This window comes from Pezoporus flaviventris, unplaced genomic scaffold (genome assembly GCF_033815535.1).
Source record: "Pezoporus flaviventris isolate CSIRO_AGI_PZ_B2104156 unplaced genomic scaffold, CSIRO_AGI_Pfla_v1 ptg000193l, whole genome shotgun sequence".
Classification (NCBI taxonomy): Eukaryota; Metazoa; Chordata; class Aves; order Psittaciformes; family Psittacidae; genus Pezoporus; species Pezoporus flaviventris.
In genome coordinates, this window is record NW_026892741.1 from 1,366,366 (window position 1) to 1,386,937 (window position 20,572).

Genomic DNA, 20,572 nt, shown 5'->3' on the forward strand with positions numbered 1-20,572 from the left:
CTTCATTGGTTTGTTAGCACCAGAGGCATAATAATCCTCCTATCCTCCTAATTATCAGTTAGTTTAACTGTAGCCCATCCTGGACACCTGCGGTTCCCAGATACTCCTTATCCCTGTGTCCTGTTCTTCTAGACTGTTTTTCTTAAACTTTGTCACAACTCTAACGATTTATCTTGTGAGAATTCTCAGTATGTTCTCTAGCTGTACTCTATTTTTTTTTTCTCTATGTATCATGGACCTTAGTAATTTTCCATTGCTACTGTTACAAAGCCATCAAACGTAACGTTACTTAAAACTAATTCTAAAGGTTTCTATATTCCATTTTGTGATTTTGTGCCCCCTTGTCTCACCATGGACACCATCACTTAGGTTATTCATGAATGTGAAACATAGATTCATACAATCATATAATGGTTAGGGTTGGAAAGGACCTTAAGATAATCCAGATCTAACCCCCATGGGCAGGAATGCCTCGCATTAGACCATATCTCCCAGTGCTCTGTCCAGCCTGTCCGTGAACGCTTCCAGGGATGGAGCACTTAACACATGCACTGCAATCAAGTAAGCCAAGTCATGGTTGAAGCCCAGCCAGGAACTCAAAACGACGCAGCTGCTTGCTCACTTCCATGACATGAGACTCAGAAAGTCCCTGATCAGAGCAAGCATTACTTAGCAACAGCTAAAACCGTCAGTGGAATCAGCATTGTTCCCAGGCTGAAAGTCAAAAACACAGCACCAGCTACTTAGAAGGAGAAAATATGACTGCTACTGCTGAAACCAGGACACTGATGTCTTTAAATATATAAACTTCATATAAAGACTCAACAAAACACTTATGTTAACTGTTTTAACACCACAATGGTTACGATTTCAAGGATATTGTGCAATTGTCTGCAAAGTATTTTAGGAAACCCTACAAACCGTGTTCGGGGCTCTGGCCAAGCCCTGGTTTTGCTTGGTCAGGAAAGGTGCTATTATTTTTAATTTCATAGAATCACAGAATCATAGACGGTTAGGGTTGGAAAGGACCTTAAGATCATCTAGTTCCAACCCCCCTGCCATGGGAAGGGACACCTCACACTAAACCATCTCACCCAAGGCTTCGTCCAACCTGGTCTTGAACACTGCCAGGGATGGAGCATTCACAACTTCCCTGGGCAGCCTATTCCAGTGCCTCACCACCCTAACAGGAAAGGATTTCCCCCTTATATCCAACCTAAACTTTCCCTGTTTAAGTTTTAACCCATCACCCCTTGTCCAGTCACTACAGTCCCTAATGAAGAGTCCCTCCCCAGCATCCCTATAGGCCCCCTTCAGATACTGGAAGGCTGCTATGATGCCTCCACGCAGCCTTCTCTTCTACGGGCTGAACAGGAAGGGACTGTAGTGCTAAGACTAGGGGTAATGGGTTCAAACTTAAACAGGGGAAGTTTAGGTTTGATATAAGGAGGAAGTTCTTTACTGTGAGGGTAGTGAGGCACTGGAATGGGTTGCCCAAGGAATTTGTGAATGCTCCATCCTTGGGAGTGTTCAAGACCAGGTTGGATGAAGCCTTGGGTGAGATGGTTTAGTGTGAGGTGTCCCTGTCCATGTCAGGGGGGTTGGAACTAGATGATCTTAAGGTCCTTTCCAACCCTAACTATTCTATGATTCTATGATTTTTAGAAAATACCACTATGTGATATTTTTTTTTCAAATCATTACTTTTGGATAGCAAATAAAAAGAATTCATGAGGAGTGCTCCAAATCATAGAGAACTTAGTGTTACATGGCTCTGACCTGAAGATTTGTATGTAGATTAAGCAGTATTGTTCAGAACTGCAGGAATGCATCAGACAGGAGATATTTGAGGCTGACCTTGTATTTGAAAATCCACCTTCACACAGAACTATTCAGAATTAAAGAAAAACTCATAAATTTGAAACTATTTTTTTTCTCAAGGAATTTCACTTTGTTTGCCTGTGCTCACAGGTCACATTTGGTCTAAGAGGATGCACAAATCCATTTTTCTCCTCTCCGCATGTATTTCTGGATTATAGCAATTTATGTGTGATTCGGGTTCTGTAATATTTCTGTACAAGCATGAACTGTAACAAGAGAACTAAACAAGTGATAGAAAGAAGGCTGTGGTCCAAAGAAAATGCAAGTCTTCAGTCTGCTTGTCAAAATAAGAAAGAGCCATCTGTATGTTTTCTCAAAACTAAATTAACTGTAATGACAGACTGGGTTGTTTCCAGGAAATTTTGTTGTCCTTTATAATTGGAAAGAGTATTGCAAATAAGGGATAGGTAAAACAAATTCTGAAGCTATTTTGGGGGAAGGGTAAGGAGGAAGCGCTTTGAGAATGAGCTGATTGACAAAAAAAGGCCGTGTGCGTGTGTTTTGCATTCAAACCTAGCATTCGAAGAGGTGCACATGTTTTAGTGCTCATAACTACAGCTTCAAAAAGACAGAGGCTACATTACAAATACAGTAGTACCCTGTTTAATAGTCAATCCCCTGGGGAAGTGGGAGTGGATATCGGCTAAATCTCCATACTAGCTTTGTGGAACTAGGATACTTGTTTTCAAAACAAAAATATGTGCCTTTCAACACAGCTTCAATAAGTACAGTTATGAAGAAAAAGCTCTTTTAAAGTCAAAACATTTTTTTTTTTTTTAAATAGTCACTGAAATACTGATAAATACTTGCCACCATCTGTCATTATATACTGGGACAGTCAGTTATTTGGTAACATACTTTCACAACTCCAATGTTGTAGACTCCCTTGCCTGGACAAATAATTGCCGATATGCATGCCACACACTTGTACAATCATTAATTACACTACTGGTTGGTTGCCCAAGCTACTGCTTTTCCACAGAGGATAAACTCACCCCTCCCACTCCCTCACTTCCCCCTAAACCAACCCTCAGGTTAAGAACTTTTTGAAGAAGACGTTTGGTAGCTACAAGTTGTGCATGCAGTTACATGCATGCCAATAACAATTATTCCTTTCTAATACAGAGAAATAAAAAATTAGGTGGGAAACTGCATTTGAATGATGTAGAAACTAGAAACTACATAGCTATGTCTGATGGGTTGAACACAGACTGGCAGGAATTCTCTCAGACTAATTAAATAATGGATGCCTTGTTGATGCCCCAGGTGTAAGTTGAGCATTATGAGCACAATGAGAAAGGGATCAAAAAAGTGTATGCACATTCTAGGATAAAAACTTGTAAGCTTTACTTTGGATGGGTCTAAAGTGAACTCTTATGACATTTATTTTAAATAAATGAAACATGAAAATACTATGAAATTGTGTATAACAGTAACACTTTAATATTTAGTCAAGGAAAAATGAAATCTAAAACCTCACTAATTATTAAGAACTCACCTATTACAACTCAGAACTTTAATGATAAGATAACATTCTCTGAGGGATATGAAAATGCTGTCATGATTATGCTGTGTGCTGGATTTGGTTGGGCTAGAGTTAATTTTCTTCATAGCAGCTAGTATGGGGCTATGATTTGGATTTGTGCTGGAAATAGTGTTAATAACACAGGGATGTTTTTGTTATTGCTGAGCAGTGCTAACACAGAGTCTGGCTCTTATACCACCCCACCAGCAAGTAGGCTGGGGGTACACAAGGAGTTGGGAGGGGGCACAGCTAGGACAGCTGACCCCAACTGACCCAAGGGATATTCCATTGTATGTGACATCATGCTCAGCAATATAAAACCGGGGGAAGAAGGAAGATAGGGGGAATGATGACACAACACATTTGGAGCAATGGCATTTGTCTTCCCAAGTAACTTATGTGTGACGAAGCCCTACTTTCCTAGAGATGGCTGAACAGCTGCTTGCTGATGGGAGATGGTGAATGAATTCCTTGTTTTGTTTTGCTTGTGTGCAAGGCTTTTGCTTTGCCTATTAAACTGTCTTTATCTCAACCCATGAGTTTTCTCACTTTTACTCTTCTGATTCTTTTCCCTGTCCCATTGTGGGGGGAGTGAGCAAGCAGCTAGGTGGGGCTTAGTTGCCAGCTGGGGTTAAATCACAAGTGTGGCTCTTTGGTGAGTGGAAGCAAATTTGTGTCTTGGGCTCTTGCTATTTCTAGTGCATGAGACTTAGGAGCATCAGGTGCATAACAAAAGCATTAGGTGAATATTTGAGTTCAACTCCATTAATATCTATATGGGGCTCAGTATTAAAATGTATTATCTTTACAGTAAAAATCAATTGAAGTTATACATTCCTTACCCTGGAACATTATTAACACCTGCATTTACGCAGAACATCCTTCTGTTTAACTAGCACCAGGTGAGTCAGACTCATTTACAATTTTTTTTAGTCATGAGCCACAAATACATTTAAGAACTTTTTCAGTGCCACAAGGTATTTAATGTTTAGCACAATCCAATTATTTCACAGCAACAATATTCTCACTAGTGACACTACAACAGCAAAACAAAGGCTACAGTTTGTCTTAAATTTTAAATAGCATTTGAATGGCCACACCTCACTAAAATACTTATGCTGAATATTGCCCATGCCTACCTTTATACATGTTAGTTATTAATTTAAGGGCATTACTGAATAATTAAAAAAATTATTTGTGATTAAAGTTTTGTCAAAAACTATTGTGATCTTTTATAGCTGCAGATGATGAAAAAACTCAAGAATTATTCTGCAATTTTGCAGTACCGAAGTGGAAGATTAAAAATAATAATTTAATCCTTATTTATTTAGATTGTGGAAGTGTCTGTGTTTTCTTAAAGAGTACAATATGGTTAGTGTTAATTCTAAAAGCCTGACAGTATCCCTTTGTTAGATAGGGGTTAGGTGAGCTACTGTAACAAGTTTCCATGTACAAAACTTGTACTCAAAGGGAGAAAACAGTAAGAATAAGAAAATTCAATAATCACAGAATATAGTTCTGTGTGTAAAAAATCTATAGCCATAGTGAAAACAATACTACGAAGTTATGTCAACATAAAGGAGTAAAATTCTTTTACTGTATCAATTACTGCAGTATAACACTTAAAAAAAAAAACAACTAAACAACAAAAACCAAAACCAAAAAACTTTTTGAATGTAAAAAATACCCCAGAAAAACATCAACCCTTATTTGCAACAGCAGGTACTAAGATAATGTGGTTCATGTTGGTAAACCCTTAGCTGCTACTCAGAGACTGAGCACTGAAGATAATTCAGCTGTAGCCTTGGGCTTTCAGATTTTTATTATTTCATATTTCTGAAAATCATCAGCCCATGTTATACACAGCTAACAGGAATTAGGTTCCCCAAAATTAACTCTGCTATCTTTTCTTTCACAGTGAGTAAACTGAATGTTTGTGATAGGTAAAACAAAACTAGATAGTACTCTGTGCAGTACAGAAGGTGAAAATTTAACTCAACTAGTGAGAATTTTATTCAATTTATTGAATAATCTAGAATTAATTTTATAAGTCTATATTATGGCTAACAGAACCCATCAAGGAGCATGTATGCCCTTTGACATACACAATATAGTAATGGTCTAAATCCTCTCAACTAAAACAACTTTAGGCTTCAGGTTTCTACTGTTTATAGTTTCTTTCTGATAATTTTATTCTAATAAATACCAAAGAAATTGAAATAAAAATCCCTCTTTGGTATTGCAAAAGCCACATGACCAGGAAAAAAAAATTGTTTATGAACAAGGAAATGATTTAGCACATAAATAACATCAGAAATAGTTAACAGACCAGTGGCAAATTCATTTTAGACTGCATTTGTATGAAATTCTTGGTTTTGACAATTCAGGAGTTACACTAGTAATGTGTGACATGTCATACAACCCCTCTATTTGCAAAGTATGAAATTCCCACTATAAAAGCTGCTCCTGGCTCTGAGAAAAATACAGTATTTCATTGTTTGCTACAAAAATGTCCTGCTTCCAGAGCTGCAGGGATGACTTCTCCTTTTTCTACTCCTCCCTACTTTAACAATACCTATCTTATAATGAGAACGGTCTTTTTGTGCAGTGAAGAAAACACCATAGATAGTGAAAACAAAAAGGTGAATAAATATTTCTGTTTAGAAAAACTGAAGTGGTGAAACAGCAAAAAGGCATTTCCCATGGGAACAATTACTATATAGATTCTGAGGAGTTATTAATCAATTCAGTTTAATGTTTTGTTTTTTTTTCTGTACATGAGACTATTTTGGAATCCTGTTACTATTCCTCACAAACTGAATAACGCATTAGAATTCTGCAAGCTTTTTTCATAAAAACAGCCTCCTACCATAAATTAAATTTGGAAAAGAAAATAAACATGAGATTTACTTATTGAGAAACACCTGTTCTAGATAAACATATTTGTAAACACAGCAGGGTTTAATACTTCCCTAAAAAGTTTAGTAGTTTTAGATCTTTTTCTGTTTGGAATTCTGCTGCTTTTGTTACTCTCTAGGAAGGTGAGCTGTATGAAAGGCTTGTGGGAACATAGTCAAAACAAATGAAAGTTTTCAATAGCATTTTTTCAATTTACAAAATGTGAAAACATCTTTCAATTAGTAAAAAAAATAGGCTAATATACAAACTTTTTTAAAATTCATTTGTGAAGGAATGTAGTGTAATTACCCAGACTCATACCCATTCACTTCTCAGATACTGGTAGCTAGCTCCTCTTGACACAAACCTTTCTATATTAAGCCAGAGAAATGAATACATAGCAAGTTAGCCCAGTTTTCCCCAAATTTAAACTATCATAAATTACCATTTGGACAGCATTAGAAAGAAATTGAAACATACAAGATATAAACTATAGTTTCTTTTTATATCAAAATGTACTTCTGAAAATGTGTTTGGCACAGTGCTAAATCATATAGTCAATACTAAATATTGCAGGATACAATAAAACCTTAGAGTTAACTTGTGTTTACACCCTTTAAGGGATAAAAAATTAAGATCGCAATTATTCAGAAGTCAGCCTACACAAACTGTATAAACAATATTTTGTCTTGTTTTGAAAACCAATGCTATAGTAAATTGTACATAAAAGACTGCAAAATAATATAAATGGATTCAAACAGATCTTTACAATAAGAAATTCAAATGGAAACAGACAAGTAACAAAGAGCAGTAAAAAAATTTATTGCAGTATTTGTTCCACCAGATTTGCTGGGGATCCCTTTTCTTGTATTATTTCAGGGTGACCTAATACATCAAAATCTACATTTACAAAAACTCCTCCTGCAGATAGGCCATAAATACTGCATGCTTTTTTTTCATTTCTTCTTTAACAGAATAAATTACATATCCAGGAGATTCTGCCATTTTACAGCCTGGAAAAACAATGCTTCCCTGGAAACTGGGCTAAGCTAAAGAAAGCCATCCGCTGCTAGGTTAAATTCCAAGAACACTTTATTAAGAACATTAACAGACTAATTTCCAACATTCACTTGTTGTTTTTTTTAAACAGAAAGATGGTGGGTGGTTTTTTCTTTTCAAGATATAAACTTTTTTTCTCTTAAACTATAATACAGTGGGAGCAAAAATGAACTGAGAAGTTTCTGCTGCACAACAGCGAAGGAAGCTCCCGCATAAATGTTTACCAAACATTTCCTTCTTTTTTCCTGCATCCCAGGTTCCATTCTTACTCTTCATTTAACTGATTTGTTTGGGTTTTTTTGTTTTTCTTTCCATAAATTTGATATTTCAAGTTTTTCTGTTATTTCAATTCCTGTAAATTTGGCTGCATGTACAAATTCATTAGCTGGAAGTTCCATCCTTGGCAGCATACAGCAATCGCAAAGTCTGCACAACTTTAGTAGTCAACTTATTAGTACTCGTTAGAGAAATTTTTTTGTAAATAATGTCTGATTCTTTAATAGTGTCTACCCAAGGCACCAGTTTGCGGCCATCACGGCGCTTAGCTTCAGTCCAGGAGCCACTGTAGGAGCCTGCCATCCACTGAACACTGAAGCCATTGCTGGTTTTCTGTACTACTCTTGCAATTTGCGGTCGGTCTTTGTACTTTGGACAGCAAATAGCGATGACATCCATGACATCAACACTTTCATTCATCTGTGCTGCCAACTCTGTAGAGTCTGAATTTCGTTTTGACCTTCTCAATGACTAAAACATTAGGGGGGAAAAAAGACCAAGTGTTACACAAAAGAACTTTAGTGAAATTATTGCTTTTATTGCTTTTAATCCCTTGACGCCGGGAGTTGGGATTTCCCAGCACACATTCCATTGCCGGCAATGAGACGCACCGCGACCGCCAGCGCCAAGGGGTTAACATATACTTGTAAAACCACATACTCTTAATTTGTACCCGTGTATTTATCTCTTATTGATATATAAAATTATATATACACACAAATCATAAAGCTACATAAAAACTTAGCAACAATAAAAAGGATAACACACAGTACATTCCAATGAAAATTAATAAATTTTTGTATGGGATAAATCTCATTTACTAGGGTATTTTTTTATTGTCTTTTCTGTTAAACTTTCTACAAAAGTTGTATAAACAGTTAAGTAGAGAATCTCTATCTACAAAATACTTTCATGTGGATTACATTACTTGGTGTACATTTGATATAATAGACTGACATTTATAAGCACATAAAAATCATTTTACGTAATACGCTGTGAAATACGTTGACTCCTCCTCCTCCGCCTCACCCCTGAAGTGCCTCCTCCTCTATCCTCCCCATCACTTTCATCATCCTCTGTCTCAGCTGCATTGTTTTTAGGGCTGCCTCCTCCAAGCAGTGAGGTAATGGCTTTGTTCCGAGCATTTGTGCTAGCTGACACCTCTCCATCTTCTTCCTCTTCATCAGGATCCAAATGTTCCATAAGGAGCTTGAACTATTAAAAAAACAAAAAACAAACAAAAAACAAAAAGAAACCCAAACAAAAACCAGAAACCAAACCAACCCAAACAACAAAAAAACCCAACAAAGAAAACAATAAAACCCCCACAACAAAACAAACAACAAAACCAAACAGATCAGTCCATATTCTAACTTTAAAAATAAACATTCATATCACACTACATTAAATAAAAAACAAATGAAAAGATAAAGAAACAGTAAAACAAATGGCAGACTTCAAACTTCAACAGCTTGTGTTTCATTCTACAGACTTCTTACTTTCATTTTCTAGTAGATGTGTAAAAGCTTTCTTCATGTTTTTCAAAACTTTCAAGTTTTCTCTAGTTAATATTTTAATGAATTGGGGGATAATAATAACAACAATAATAATATAACAAAAGGTTACATACATTAGATCTAGTCAGGGATAAGGTGAACAAGGTATATGGTAGAGGTATAAAAGTTGTATACCAGAAATTAGAAAATATTCTGTAAAGATGAATATCCTTTAGTTAAAATTAATTTTTATTGTGTCTTATAAATTTATTAGAAGACTGAAAGATAATCCTGCTAAACATCCTGAAAGGAAATGGTGAGTTATCAGTATATCACATAAGATTACCAGGAATTTAACATATTGAAATGCTCATCCAATACATCAGCATCTACTTTGCAGTTTATACTGTGTCACACAGTTTGAAAGGATTTCAGATTTTCTGCAAAGCAACTCTACTTACATCTAAGTACTGTTTTACTATACTCCTCTTCACTTCTTCAGTGATCTTGGAATTAGCCATATCACTCTGCAGAAAATCCAGAGTTTGTTTTGGATGGAAATGAACTCCTGTCTTCCTGTTTATTGCTTTATCATAAACTTTTGCAGATTCAGATGGAGAATATTTCTGAATTTTACTGTTTAAAGAAAACAAAAGGGAAGAGCTTTTACAGAAAGTACAAAGCAATTTCAAGGAAAAGCTTTTAAAATCTTCAATATAAGTACTTATATTTTAATCATTTCATATACAATAGATATCCTGTTAAGAAATTAAATCATTGCTTTCTCTAAGCTTTTTCAATACATTCAACCTATTAAATTTATGTTTTTTCTTACACAAATCTATTACTTAAACAATTATTTACAATCAACTTAAAACAAACAAAACCCCAACAAAACCCCCAAGCAAAACAAACCAACTTTCCAAACTTAATCCTTATGGAGAACTCACTAGATAACAAGATATCCTATTACCTAAATATCCTTACCTATCAGAAAATCCACACAGGTTCTTCAAATGCTGTTTCAGCATCAAAAGTAATAATATGCCTTGGGAGACATTTGCAAATTCAATTAAAGGAGCTGAATTTTCTGGTAAACATTTCATCACAGCATTTATATCATTTTCTTCATCAGAATCTGAATCAGAGTGTACTCGTTTCCGTAACCTCCGAGGCTTAGAAGGTTCCTCCTCACTTTCACTCTCACTACCACTGTTACTGTCACTCTCAGTCTCCTCGTCTGATGAAGGCTTTATTTCCTTTTTTTTGTCTTTTACCATAGACTGTGAGACAGAGAAGTTAACACAAATTCCAAAATTAAGGTAAATAGCATCATGTACATTTCTAAAAAATCTTTCCAAAATCATTATTGGCCTGAACAATATTATTAATTCATAACTTCAAAGTTTAAAATTATGGAAAGAAGATGCTGAACTGTAACCCTGGAAAATTGATCCAAAGTCTACATTGTTTTTCAAGGTGATTGCAGAAGGAACTGAAGCAATAAGTACTGCACTGGCATGTTATACTGCTCAAGTTTGTTAGTGGAGACAGTAAAATGCAGTAGAAAACCAAATACAATATATCAGGAAGAATTATATATATTATATAATTTTTGCATGTTACATATATTTCCATATGTACTTTGGTACAGACTAGACCATTCTGGTTTTAATCCTTGCCTCTGTTAAAATTCTATGACACTAATTAAAGTGCTGCCCAGAGAAACCCCCAAGTTGTCAGGTACAGTATTACTAATAAATAGTCCTACTAACTGTAGACCTACAGAATTTCATATTTGCATTATTACTGCACACAGTATGTTTTGGGTTTTTTTATAACACAGCACTTAAAATGTCCCAAGTAGGATGTCATCCTCTATGCGCTGGTGTTACACACTGGTCCCCCATCTAAAGAATGTACTGTCTCTTTCTAGCAGGTTAAAAATCAACTTTGGCAAGGTGAGAATTCAAAGCAGTGTAATTTCCAGGTATCAAGTCTGACTTGTACTTACTAGTCAGATTGGAAATTCTAGAAATGGGCTTGTTTCCTGACAGTTTGGACCTTCTACTGTTAAAATTGTCCAGGAAATTATGAGACTGAAGTCTTTAAGTAATAGAGGCCTTTTTCTTATGTGGTTGTATATTGCCATGACAACAGAAACTATACCATTATTCAGGTTCTTATATTCTACCTTAAGAAAAGACATATTGCATGCTCTTTTCACTCTTTTCTTTCAATAAACAATGCATTTAAAATCTCCTAGGTGACACACATGCAACTGCCATCAGGTACTTGACAGCAAAAGAATCAGCAAACTGGATTTTATTATTAAAATTACACAAACAACCACAATAAACCACTATTTCATGATTATTCTGGGTTTATTTACTTCCCAGATGCATGCAATTAATATTAAATCAAATTAATTCAGCAATATTAGGGAATGATATAGATTTAATATTAAGATCTCAAAATATGTCATTTTTAATAACACAAGCAGCAACGTAGGAAAGCTTGCAACTAGTGTCTATCAGATTGTCCTGGGTTCAGCTGTAGCAGTTATTTTTCTCCTTCTTAGTAGCTGGTGCAGTGCTGTGTTTTTGACTTCAGTCTGAGAACAATGCTGGTAACACACCAATGTTTTTAGTTGTTGCTAAGTAATGCTTAGTCCGGTCAAGGACTTTTCAGTCTCTCGTGCTCTGCCAGTGAGGAGGGGCATGGGAAGTCAGGAGGAAGCAGAGACAGGACCCCTGACCCAAAGTAACCAAAGGGGTGCTCCATACCACACCATGTCATGCCCAGTATAGAAACGGGGGGGAGTTACCTGGAAGGCCCAGATCGCTGCTTGGGTCAGGCTGGGTATCAGTTGGTGGGTGGTGAGCAATTATATTGTGCATCACTTGTGTTTATTGTTTTCTTTTCCTTTCCCCCTTTTAGTTTTATATTCTCTCCCCTTGTTATTTCCCTTATCATTATTATTATTGGTGGTAGTAGTTTTAATACCGAACAGAACAGGTTGTTTGTTTTTTAACTACTGGTTACAAAGTATCGCTTCTGGTCCGTATAGTAATAATAGTACTGTATTCACTGAAAAACTGACTCAAAATTGGCTGATGTTGCCACCATAATAGGTATACTAAAATATAACTGCACATACCTCTTTAAATGACTGTAGTAGGTTGCTACCAGAAACTGATAGAGTTATGTCTATATGATGCATTATAAACAGTGGTTCTTCTTGTGTTTGATAAGGAAAACAGGCTAGATTGTCTGCTATGTACAAGAGCATATTCACCTCTGTTTTCTGGAAGTTTAAAAAAGTACATATAAATATACATAAAAATAACTTAGATTTATACATTTATCCTGTGTTCCTAACAGTCTAGAGTAAAAACATGATCACAAATTTTATTCTACATACCCCCCAAACCCACTCTAAAGAGTATATATATATATATATGCAAAATTTAGTCATACCTGAAAGATACATTATTTCTGATTAATCTAAACTGAGTACATAAAGGTACAGAATGACGTGAAACTAACAAATGCAGTCTATTATATAGGTAAATACCTTATATTACAAAGCAAAATAAAGTACTGTAAAAAAATAAAATTACCAATGTCCTAAAAATGCATGCTATATTTTATTTTCTTTTTAAGTGAAATGTGATGCTTACTGCAGTATCATCAAAGAGGTTGAGTAAAGAAATTAGAAATGCTCGTCTGTGTTGACGGTTGCCTCGGATCATGGAGTATAGGTGTGAACACAAAGCATTGGATGATTCGTCCTGTCTAAAACCTCTTACAGGATCCTTTGGGCAGGTATTGATTGCCTGTTGTACCTGGTAAGACATCTTCATACCAGCCACTGCTTTCATCTGAAAAGTATTTATTTTTATTTTAAAAATTGCTTTCAAGCAGTAAAACTGAAAATTAAGCAAATGCCTGTCAACAGAAAATGCTAGCTCATTTTTTGAGCTTATTTCATTTTAAGTGGATGCTCATCTGAAGTTTAACTTTCAAACATGCACTGTGGTGAGCTACTACCTTTTGAGTTGGCAAACAAATTAAAACAGAATTATTGCAGAGATCAAAATGTCTTGTGAACGTCATTCACCATAAATTCTATGTTAGAAACAAGCAGCCAATCTGTTTACCCACTGCAGCCAGGTAGTCCAATTTAAGCAAATTTCAATTTTCTATGATTCAATAATACTAGAATGCTTTCATACATGAACAGAATATTTTACCAAATGTGCATGCTTGATGTCACTTGTAGTGAAACCAGTAATTGAGTCCTTATTGGTACAATAGGACTGCCAAAAAGAAAATTAGGTTTGGTGGGTTGTTTTTTTTTGCATACATTCTGTAATTTCAAGCTGATTTTACTTAATTCAAGGCTCCTGCTCTAGTTTCAGAACAATGTCTATCTAGGCTGCATATCCAACTCTCCTTATATCCCCCCTCTGCTTCTGTTCAGCATAGTTGTCTCTTCATCTATATGTTGTCTTAAATCCCAGCTGCCTACGTAGCAAATTTCATCTGCTCATCCTCACCTACTGAATTAGGTATCTGTTTGGATGCCATGAACAGTGCAATGCTCCAATTTCAGTGGAATACAATCATATTTGAAAGTCCCATAATGTAGTACACACACAAGACTGGGGCCTTTTGAAACAAGGAAATGGTGCTGCAGCTCTATTTCATATCTTAAGGAGAACTAATAGCACTATGCCACAATCCTCAGTCTTTACTTTCAGCAAGGTCCCTCAGATATAAACATCTTCCTATGCTCCTTCTGCTTAAATTACCATTTATAAGCCCTTGATGCTTTAACATTCTAATACATATACATTAAGGACCAATACTTAGGTGTTCTCTTCCCTAGTCTACTGATACAGGAAAATCATTGCTAAACACTATGAAAAAGCTGTCCTTATCGCTTATCAAATAAATGCTATTATGTATTATTCAGTGAGGAAAACACTGTGAATTACAAACTAAATGAATTTTTATACTGGAAGAGATGCTTCAAATTATGATATCCTTTCTATTTCTAGGAACAGAAATCTCCAAACAGGGGTAAGAGTAGGGAATTTCTTTACTACTGCTTATAGTTATTCTTTGTTTCTTACTTCATATTCTTTTTCTGCAGCTGAGACTTATTAGAATCATAGAATAGTTAGGGGTGGAAAGGACCTTAAGGTCATCTAGTTCCAAACCCCCTGCCATGGGCAGGGACACCTCACACTAAACCATATCACCCAAGGCTTCGTCCAACCTGGCCTTGAACACTGCCAGGGATGGAGCATTCACAACCTCCCTGGGCAACCCATTACAGTGCCCCACCACCCTAACAGGAAAGAATTTCCTCCTTATATCCAATCTAAACTTCCCCTGTTTAAGTTTTAACCCGTTACCCCTTGTCCAGTCACTGCAGTCCCTAACAAAGAGTCCCTCCCCAGCATCCCTATAGGCACCCTTCAGATACTGGAAGGCTGCTATGAGGTCTCCATGCAGCCTTCTCTTCTCCAGGCTGAACAGCCCCAACTTTCTCAGCCTATCATCATTCAAAAGGTGCTCCAGTCCCCTGATCATCCTTGTGGCCTTCCTCTGGACCTGTTCCAACAGTTCCATGCCCTTTTTATGTTGACGACACCAGAAATGTACACAATACTTCAGGTGAGGTCTCACAAGAGCAGAGTAGAGGGGCAGGATCACCTCCTTCGACCTGCTGGTCATGCTCCTTTTGACGCAGCCCTGGATACAGTTGGCTTTCTGGGCTGCAAGCACACACTGCCTGCTCATGTTCATTTTCTCATCAACCAACACCCCCAAGTCCTTCTCCACAGGGCTGCTCTGAATCTCTTCTTTGCCCAACCTGTAGCTGTGCCTGGGATTGCTCCGACCCAGCTGTATAACCTTGCATTTGTCATGGTTAAACTTCATGAGGTTGGCATCAGTCCACGTCACAAGCATGTCGAGGTCCCTCTGGATGGCATTCCTTCCCTCCAGTGTATCAACCGAACCACACAGCTTGGTGTCATCGGCAAACTTGCTGAGGGCACGCTCAATCCCACTGTCCATGTCAGCAACAAAGATGTTAAACAAGACCTGTCGCAACACCAATCCCTGAGGGACACCACTTGTTACTGGTCTCCAGCCTGACATTGAGCCATTGACCACAACTCTTTGCGTGCAGCCATCCAGCCAGTTCTTTATCCACCGAGTGGTCCATCCATCAAATAGATGTCTCTCCAATTTAGAGACAAGGATGTCGTGTGGGACAGTGTTGAATGCTTTGGACAAGTCCAGGTAGATGACATCAACTGCTCTACCCCTGTCCGTCAGTTCCGTAGCCCCATCATAGAAGGCCACCAAATTGGTCAGGCAGGATTTTCCCTTAGTGAAGCCATGCTGGCTGTCACCAAGCACCTTGTTTTTCATATGCCTTAGCATACCTTCCAGGAGAATCTGCTCCAAGATTTGGCCAGGCACAGAGGTAAGACTGACTGGTCAGTAATTCCCCGGGTCATCCATTTTCCCCTTCTTGAAAATGGGGGTTATATTTCCCTTTTTCCAGTCATGGGGAACTTCACCTGACTGCCATGATTTTTCAAATATGATGGCCAGTAGCTTAGCAACTTCATTCGCCAGCTCCTTCAGGACCCTCGGATTTCTTCAGGTCCCATGGACTTGTGCACGTTCAGGTTTTTAAGATGGTCTTGAACCAGATCCTCTCCTATAGTGGGCACAAGGTCTTCATTCTTCATTCTCACATTCCCTGCGTCTGCCTTCCAAGACTTGGGTGGTGCAGTCAGAGCCTTTGCCAGTGAAGACTGAGGCAAAGAAGTCATTCCCAACCTCAGCCTTCTCCAAATCCTGTGTAGCCAGTTCTCCCGAGAGCTTCCAGAGGGGGCCTACATTGTCCCTAGTCTGTTTTTTATTTGCTACGTACCTGTAGAATCCCTTCCTGTTATCCTTAACATCCCTAGCCAAGTTTAATTCTAACTGGGCCTTAGCTTTCCTAACCTGGTCCCTAGCTTCCCGGACAACATGCCTGTACTCTTCCCAGGCCGCCTGTCCTTGCTTCCACCTTTTATAATCCTATAGAATCATAGAATAGTTAGGGTTGGAAAGGACCTTAAGATCATCTAGTTCCCAGACAACGTAACAGTATTTTGTAAAATGATAAAATTAGAATTACTTACATGAATGAACCCAGCATATTTTTTGTCTATTTCTATCAACTGCTGGTCAGCTTTGTTTCTCATAGAGGGCTCTGGATCTGTGCCCATAGCAATCAAGTATGGCACACACTTGAAAATCAAATGAAATAGTTATTCAGTCTTTGTTCTTCTATTATACCATTGTTCTTGTTATATTCTTACTACTGCAAAAATTAGAATAAGAAACTCTATGCAACTTACTACCTGACTACTTTTTACAAGCAAATAGTACAAAATACACAAGAGACCAGACATGATAAATGACAGAAGTTGTTAGAAGTTGTGAGGTTTCAGGTGGTATTTCCATTTCCCTCAAACTCAGAAGTTTGCCATTAAAACCAACCAAACAAACCCAAACCAAAAGAACAAAAAACCCCCAACAAAACCAAACATCACTTATGACTGAACATATATAATGGCTGTAGTATAAGCAAATAATTACAAAAATGTTATGAATAATGGAGATGATAACTCAAGTTCTGACATTGACTCTGGAATTCCATAGTGTTTGAAGAACATGGGGATTGCAGTGGAGGGAAGCTGATGCATTTTTTAGGATAAAGATTCAAAGAAAGAAAACAGCTTGGCATACACCTGAAATTTGTAACAGAAATATCCTCCAAAGTACACTTGCAAGTGCTCTTTAGGCACTGGCTGGGCTTTTACATCTTGATTGTATACAGTATTTGGGATCTCACTGGCTAAATAACATAAAACAGATTCCAAAACATGCTTTCTGTAAAGGCCCCTTCCTACAATAAGAAATCACTGTAACATAGATGGAAGAGAAAAAACTAGAAATGTATCTAGCAAGTGTAAAAACTTGTGAAAACCTGAATAACAAAAAAACACATCATAAGAGCCTACCATACCTGAACAGGATGGATGAGACCCTGGTTTAACGTTAGCGCAATTACATTGAGAGCAAAGTGGCGTACACTGGACTGGGTATGAAAGAAAGCCTCAAGGACCTGTTTGAGGTATAGCTGCATGATGGAACTACTCATCCCTGAGGAAACATCACCCATTTCTTTCAGGTCTTCCTGCTTTGCTACTTTTTTCCCTGTAAAAAGGACAAAAATAATAGCACATTCACCACAGTATAATCATTTACTATGATATTGCTTGATGCGTACTGTTCTTTAAGTTTTACAATACATATACATTTCAGCTATCTTAGAATGGGTTTATGATCTCATGAAACACAGAACAGTCTGATGGCAAATAGTCTTCAAAGAAATAGACGTGACTTTAAAATCTTGTTCCTCAATAGTTTTCATTTTAAAAAGTTCTTATTTTGTATATGCAAAGTAACCTTAGAGAAGATTTTGTTAAAAAGTATTAATACTATCATTACAGTAATTATGCATTCCGGATTGCTTTCAGGATTTATACACCTTGTAAGTAAATAATAAGTTACACTTCTCAAAATACCTATGCACATAATGATTCTTAAAATATTATTATAAGATGCTTTGTGTACAATATTATTGATTAGATAGCAATCTTAAGTGACTCAGTTTACGCATACAGTAATTGTATGCAAGAAAGTTAGGTTTTGCATGCCTCATTAGCACAGAAATCAACACTTACAGTCTCTGTCTGCTTGCTGCATACGTGTATCCTCCTCCTGCAAGTAGGTCTGAAGGTTTTTTAACACCTGGATTTTTAAGTTTACTGAACAGTTCTTATCTGAAAGAATGCTGTTGTACAGAGTCTTCACTTCCTGTTCAAACATTAAACTTGGGTGTTGTATAAATGCGAACCCTAAGGATGGAAGAAAAGAGGAAATATTCCACATCGTTATCTAGAAATTTCTGCTTTTTTAAGTCTTTCTTCAAAATAGAAGAATGAAATTTAGCTCCTCCCAACAGCATAGCTCTTTCTAGTACAAACAGTATTGCTTTTTCATATGGAGACCATTCTAAGCTTATAAGGAGTTCTATTAGCCATGACAGTTCTATTAGCCATGACTCAGTCTGATCAAGACGGGGTATCAACCTAGGGCAGTTGCACTAAAAGAAGAGTTATACAGATTTGGAAGCATATCCAGTGTACTGTTTTGCATCTGAATGGCTAGGAGGTCTCCCAAGAGTAAGGAAGGAACGTTGCTAAAAAATTACCCATCGTTTTTCTAATACATTTGGAGAAAAACATTCTGCTGAAACTGTGAAGAGTTACTCATATGAAGGCAGAGCAAATGTGGAAAAGCTGATAGATATCATGATTATTTAAAAAATAAGTTCTTAAAAGAAAAATACCCCAAAACATAGCAAACACAGTAAAATAAAATTTATACCTCTCACTGTCATTATTCATATACCTATTAAGCTCTTCTCTTGAAAACTATCAGAAGCATTCCCAAGACGACATCACTGTAAAGATACACACTATAGAACTGCTTTTAGCTGCAGCTTTATCATTGACAAAGAACTTGTTATTACTAGTCAGGGAAATCTTTATTTCATAAAAATTTTGATCTAAATTAGTGACAGTATATATCATTTTAGATCACATAGGTAGATTTAGAAGTGCTGCCGACAAACTCTTACAGAGTATCAGAAAAAAAACTAGCAATGGGAACATAACTTCCCAAATTTAACTATGTTTAACTACTTGATTAATTTTTTAAAACTATGAGAAAAGCAGACATTAAGCGTATTTTTCACGACCACAGAAACTAAGATTCTGAACGAACAAACAGAAAACATATGAAAGAAGAATGGGGGGAAAATGAAAGAAAATAAAATTATGCAAAAGTGATCTATAAAAGTGGCTGTAACAAAGGGAAGACTGAGTCAGGTTTTAACATTGGCTCTGTGCACACAGAAAAGACAGTGTAGGTAAAGTCTGAGTCAAGTCTAGGGCAAGACCTCAGTGTGTTTAAGATCTTGTTTCGATCTCAAAACAGAAAGAGGAGAGAACGAAGGGGAGATAGAAGGGAAAGAAGTGGTAAAAAAAAAAATAAAAGGAATGATGTGGTTTGGAGTATAATTGTGCACTCTATACAGGTGTATTGATATTTATAACTTGACCACTTCTGAGAAAGCCTAACCCATTTTTTAAGGTAAATTTTAAACATTAAAAGAAAAGCATTTGCATATATGTGTAACAATCCATAACTCACTCTTTCCTACATTTGCTTACTTAAGTGTGTCTTAAACCACCAGCATTCTTTAGGAAATTCTTATTGTTCCATCCCCTGTAAGTGGGGAAGATATCTTACTTGGCATAAGAATCTGTCACAGGAGATGAAGGCTAGGTTGGACAGAACCTTGGGTGACATGGTTTAGTGTGAGGTGTCCCTGCCCATGGCAGGAAGGTTGGAACTAGATGATCTTAAGGTCCTTTCCAACCCTAACTATTCTATGATTCTATGATTAAACTTAATCTCTCAACAGCAGTGACACATCCCAAAATCAAAGGCTAAAACTGTTGAGTGTCCTTATTGAAAGGACACACAAATAATTACCGATAGGAAAGTACACACTCTTCATGTGATGCCTTCACTGTATATAAATGTTAAATTAGATTGTTAGTCATTTTCACCTTGTTGCTGCACACAAATGTTGAATGGATTTCACAACTTGGCTCAATTACCAGCCTGTAAGAGAATTTTGCATTGCCTACCATATCTCTGTACATCCAACAGCTACCCTCAAAATGGAACCAGTACTTAGATGAGATTAAGATATCACTGAAAACAGTTTTCTGAGGTTTAATTAAAGACTGACATGCTTACAGGCAGAAAAGGAAAAAAACATAAATCTGAAGAATGCCTACTGATACAATTCCTAGAAAGACAAGTCAGAACACCATAGCATTGCTTCTGCAACAGAGGCAACTCTAAAGCTATTAATCCCACTCAACTGTATGAAATTGTTTCCTCAGAATATCAAATCAAGATTTGATCCTAGTCCTTATCCTCAGAGTCTTCCTCAGACTGAGCCGAAGCAGGATATCTAAAAAAACACCTAAACAGCAGCATAAGGAGGCAAATACTTGTCCATAGTTAAACCACACAGTGCAAGCTCACACACATGGGAGACGATTTTCTTTAGACTAAACCATAACCATGAACTGAACTCTTCCAGAAACCAAGGCCTATCTGCCCAAACAAGATTATCTCACATGCAGAGTTCTGGTCCTTGAGCAGAGGATGAACATGATACAAACCACTCAATGGCAGTTCATGCACTAAT

General features: G+C 36.9%; 1 protein-coding gene across 6 annotated transcripts in view; it reads right to left on the minus strand.

Annotated features, from left to right (window-relative positions):
* Positions 1-6,790: 6,790 nt before the first annotated feature.
* The window catches only part of LOC133262194 (nipped-B-like protein), a 181,673-nt gene continuing 167,891 nt past the window's right edge, over positions 6,791-20,572 (minus strand). For 5 of the 6 annotated variants that reach the window (XM_061441140.1, XM_061441139.1, XM_061441137.1 and 2 more), the window contains 9 exons: positions 17,964-18,137; positions 17,243-17,433; positions 16,353-16,460; positions 12,819-13,019; positions 12,296-12,442; positions 10,123-10,418; positions 9,597-9,771; positions 8,669-8,854; positions 6,791-8,110 (listed from right to left, as the gene is read on the minus strand). In XM_061441140.1, the coding sequence (XP_061297124.1) occupies positions 7,745-8,110; positions 8,669-8,854; positions 9,597-9,771; positions 10,123-10,418; positions 12,296-12,442; positions 12,819-13,019; positions 16,353-16,460; positions 17,243-17,433; positions 17,964-18,137 (1,844 nt within the window). In that variant the 3' untranslated portion in view covers positions 6,791-7,744. Of the gene's footprint in view, positions 8,111-8,624; positions 8,855-9,596; positions 9,772-10,122; positions 10,419-12,295; positions 12,443-12,818; positions 13,020-16,352; positions 16,461-17,242; positions 17,434-17,963; positions 18,138-20,572 lie in introns of all 6 variants that reach the window. The other variant, XM_061441141.1, reaches the window with a different exon arrangement.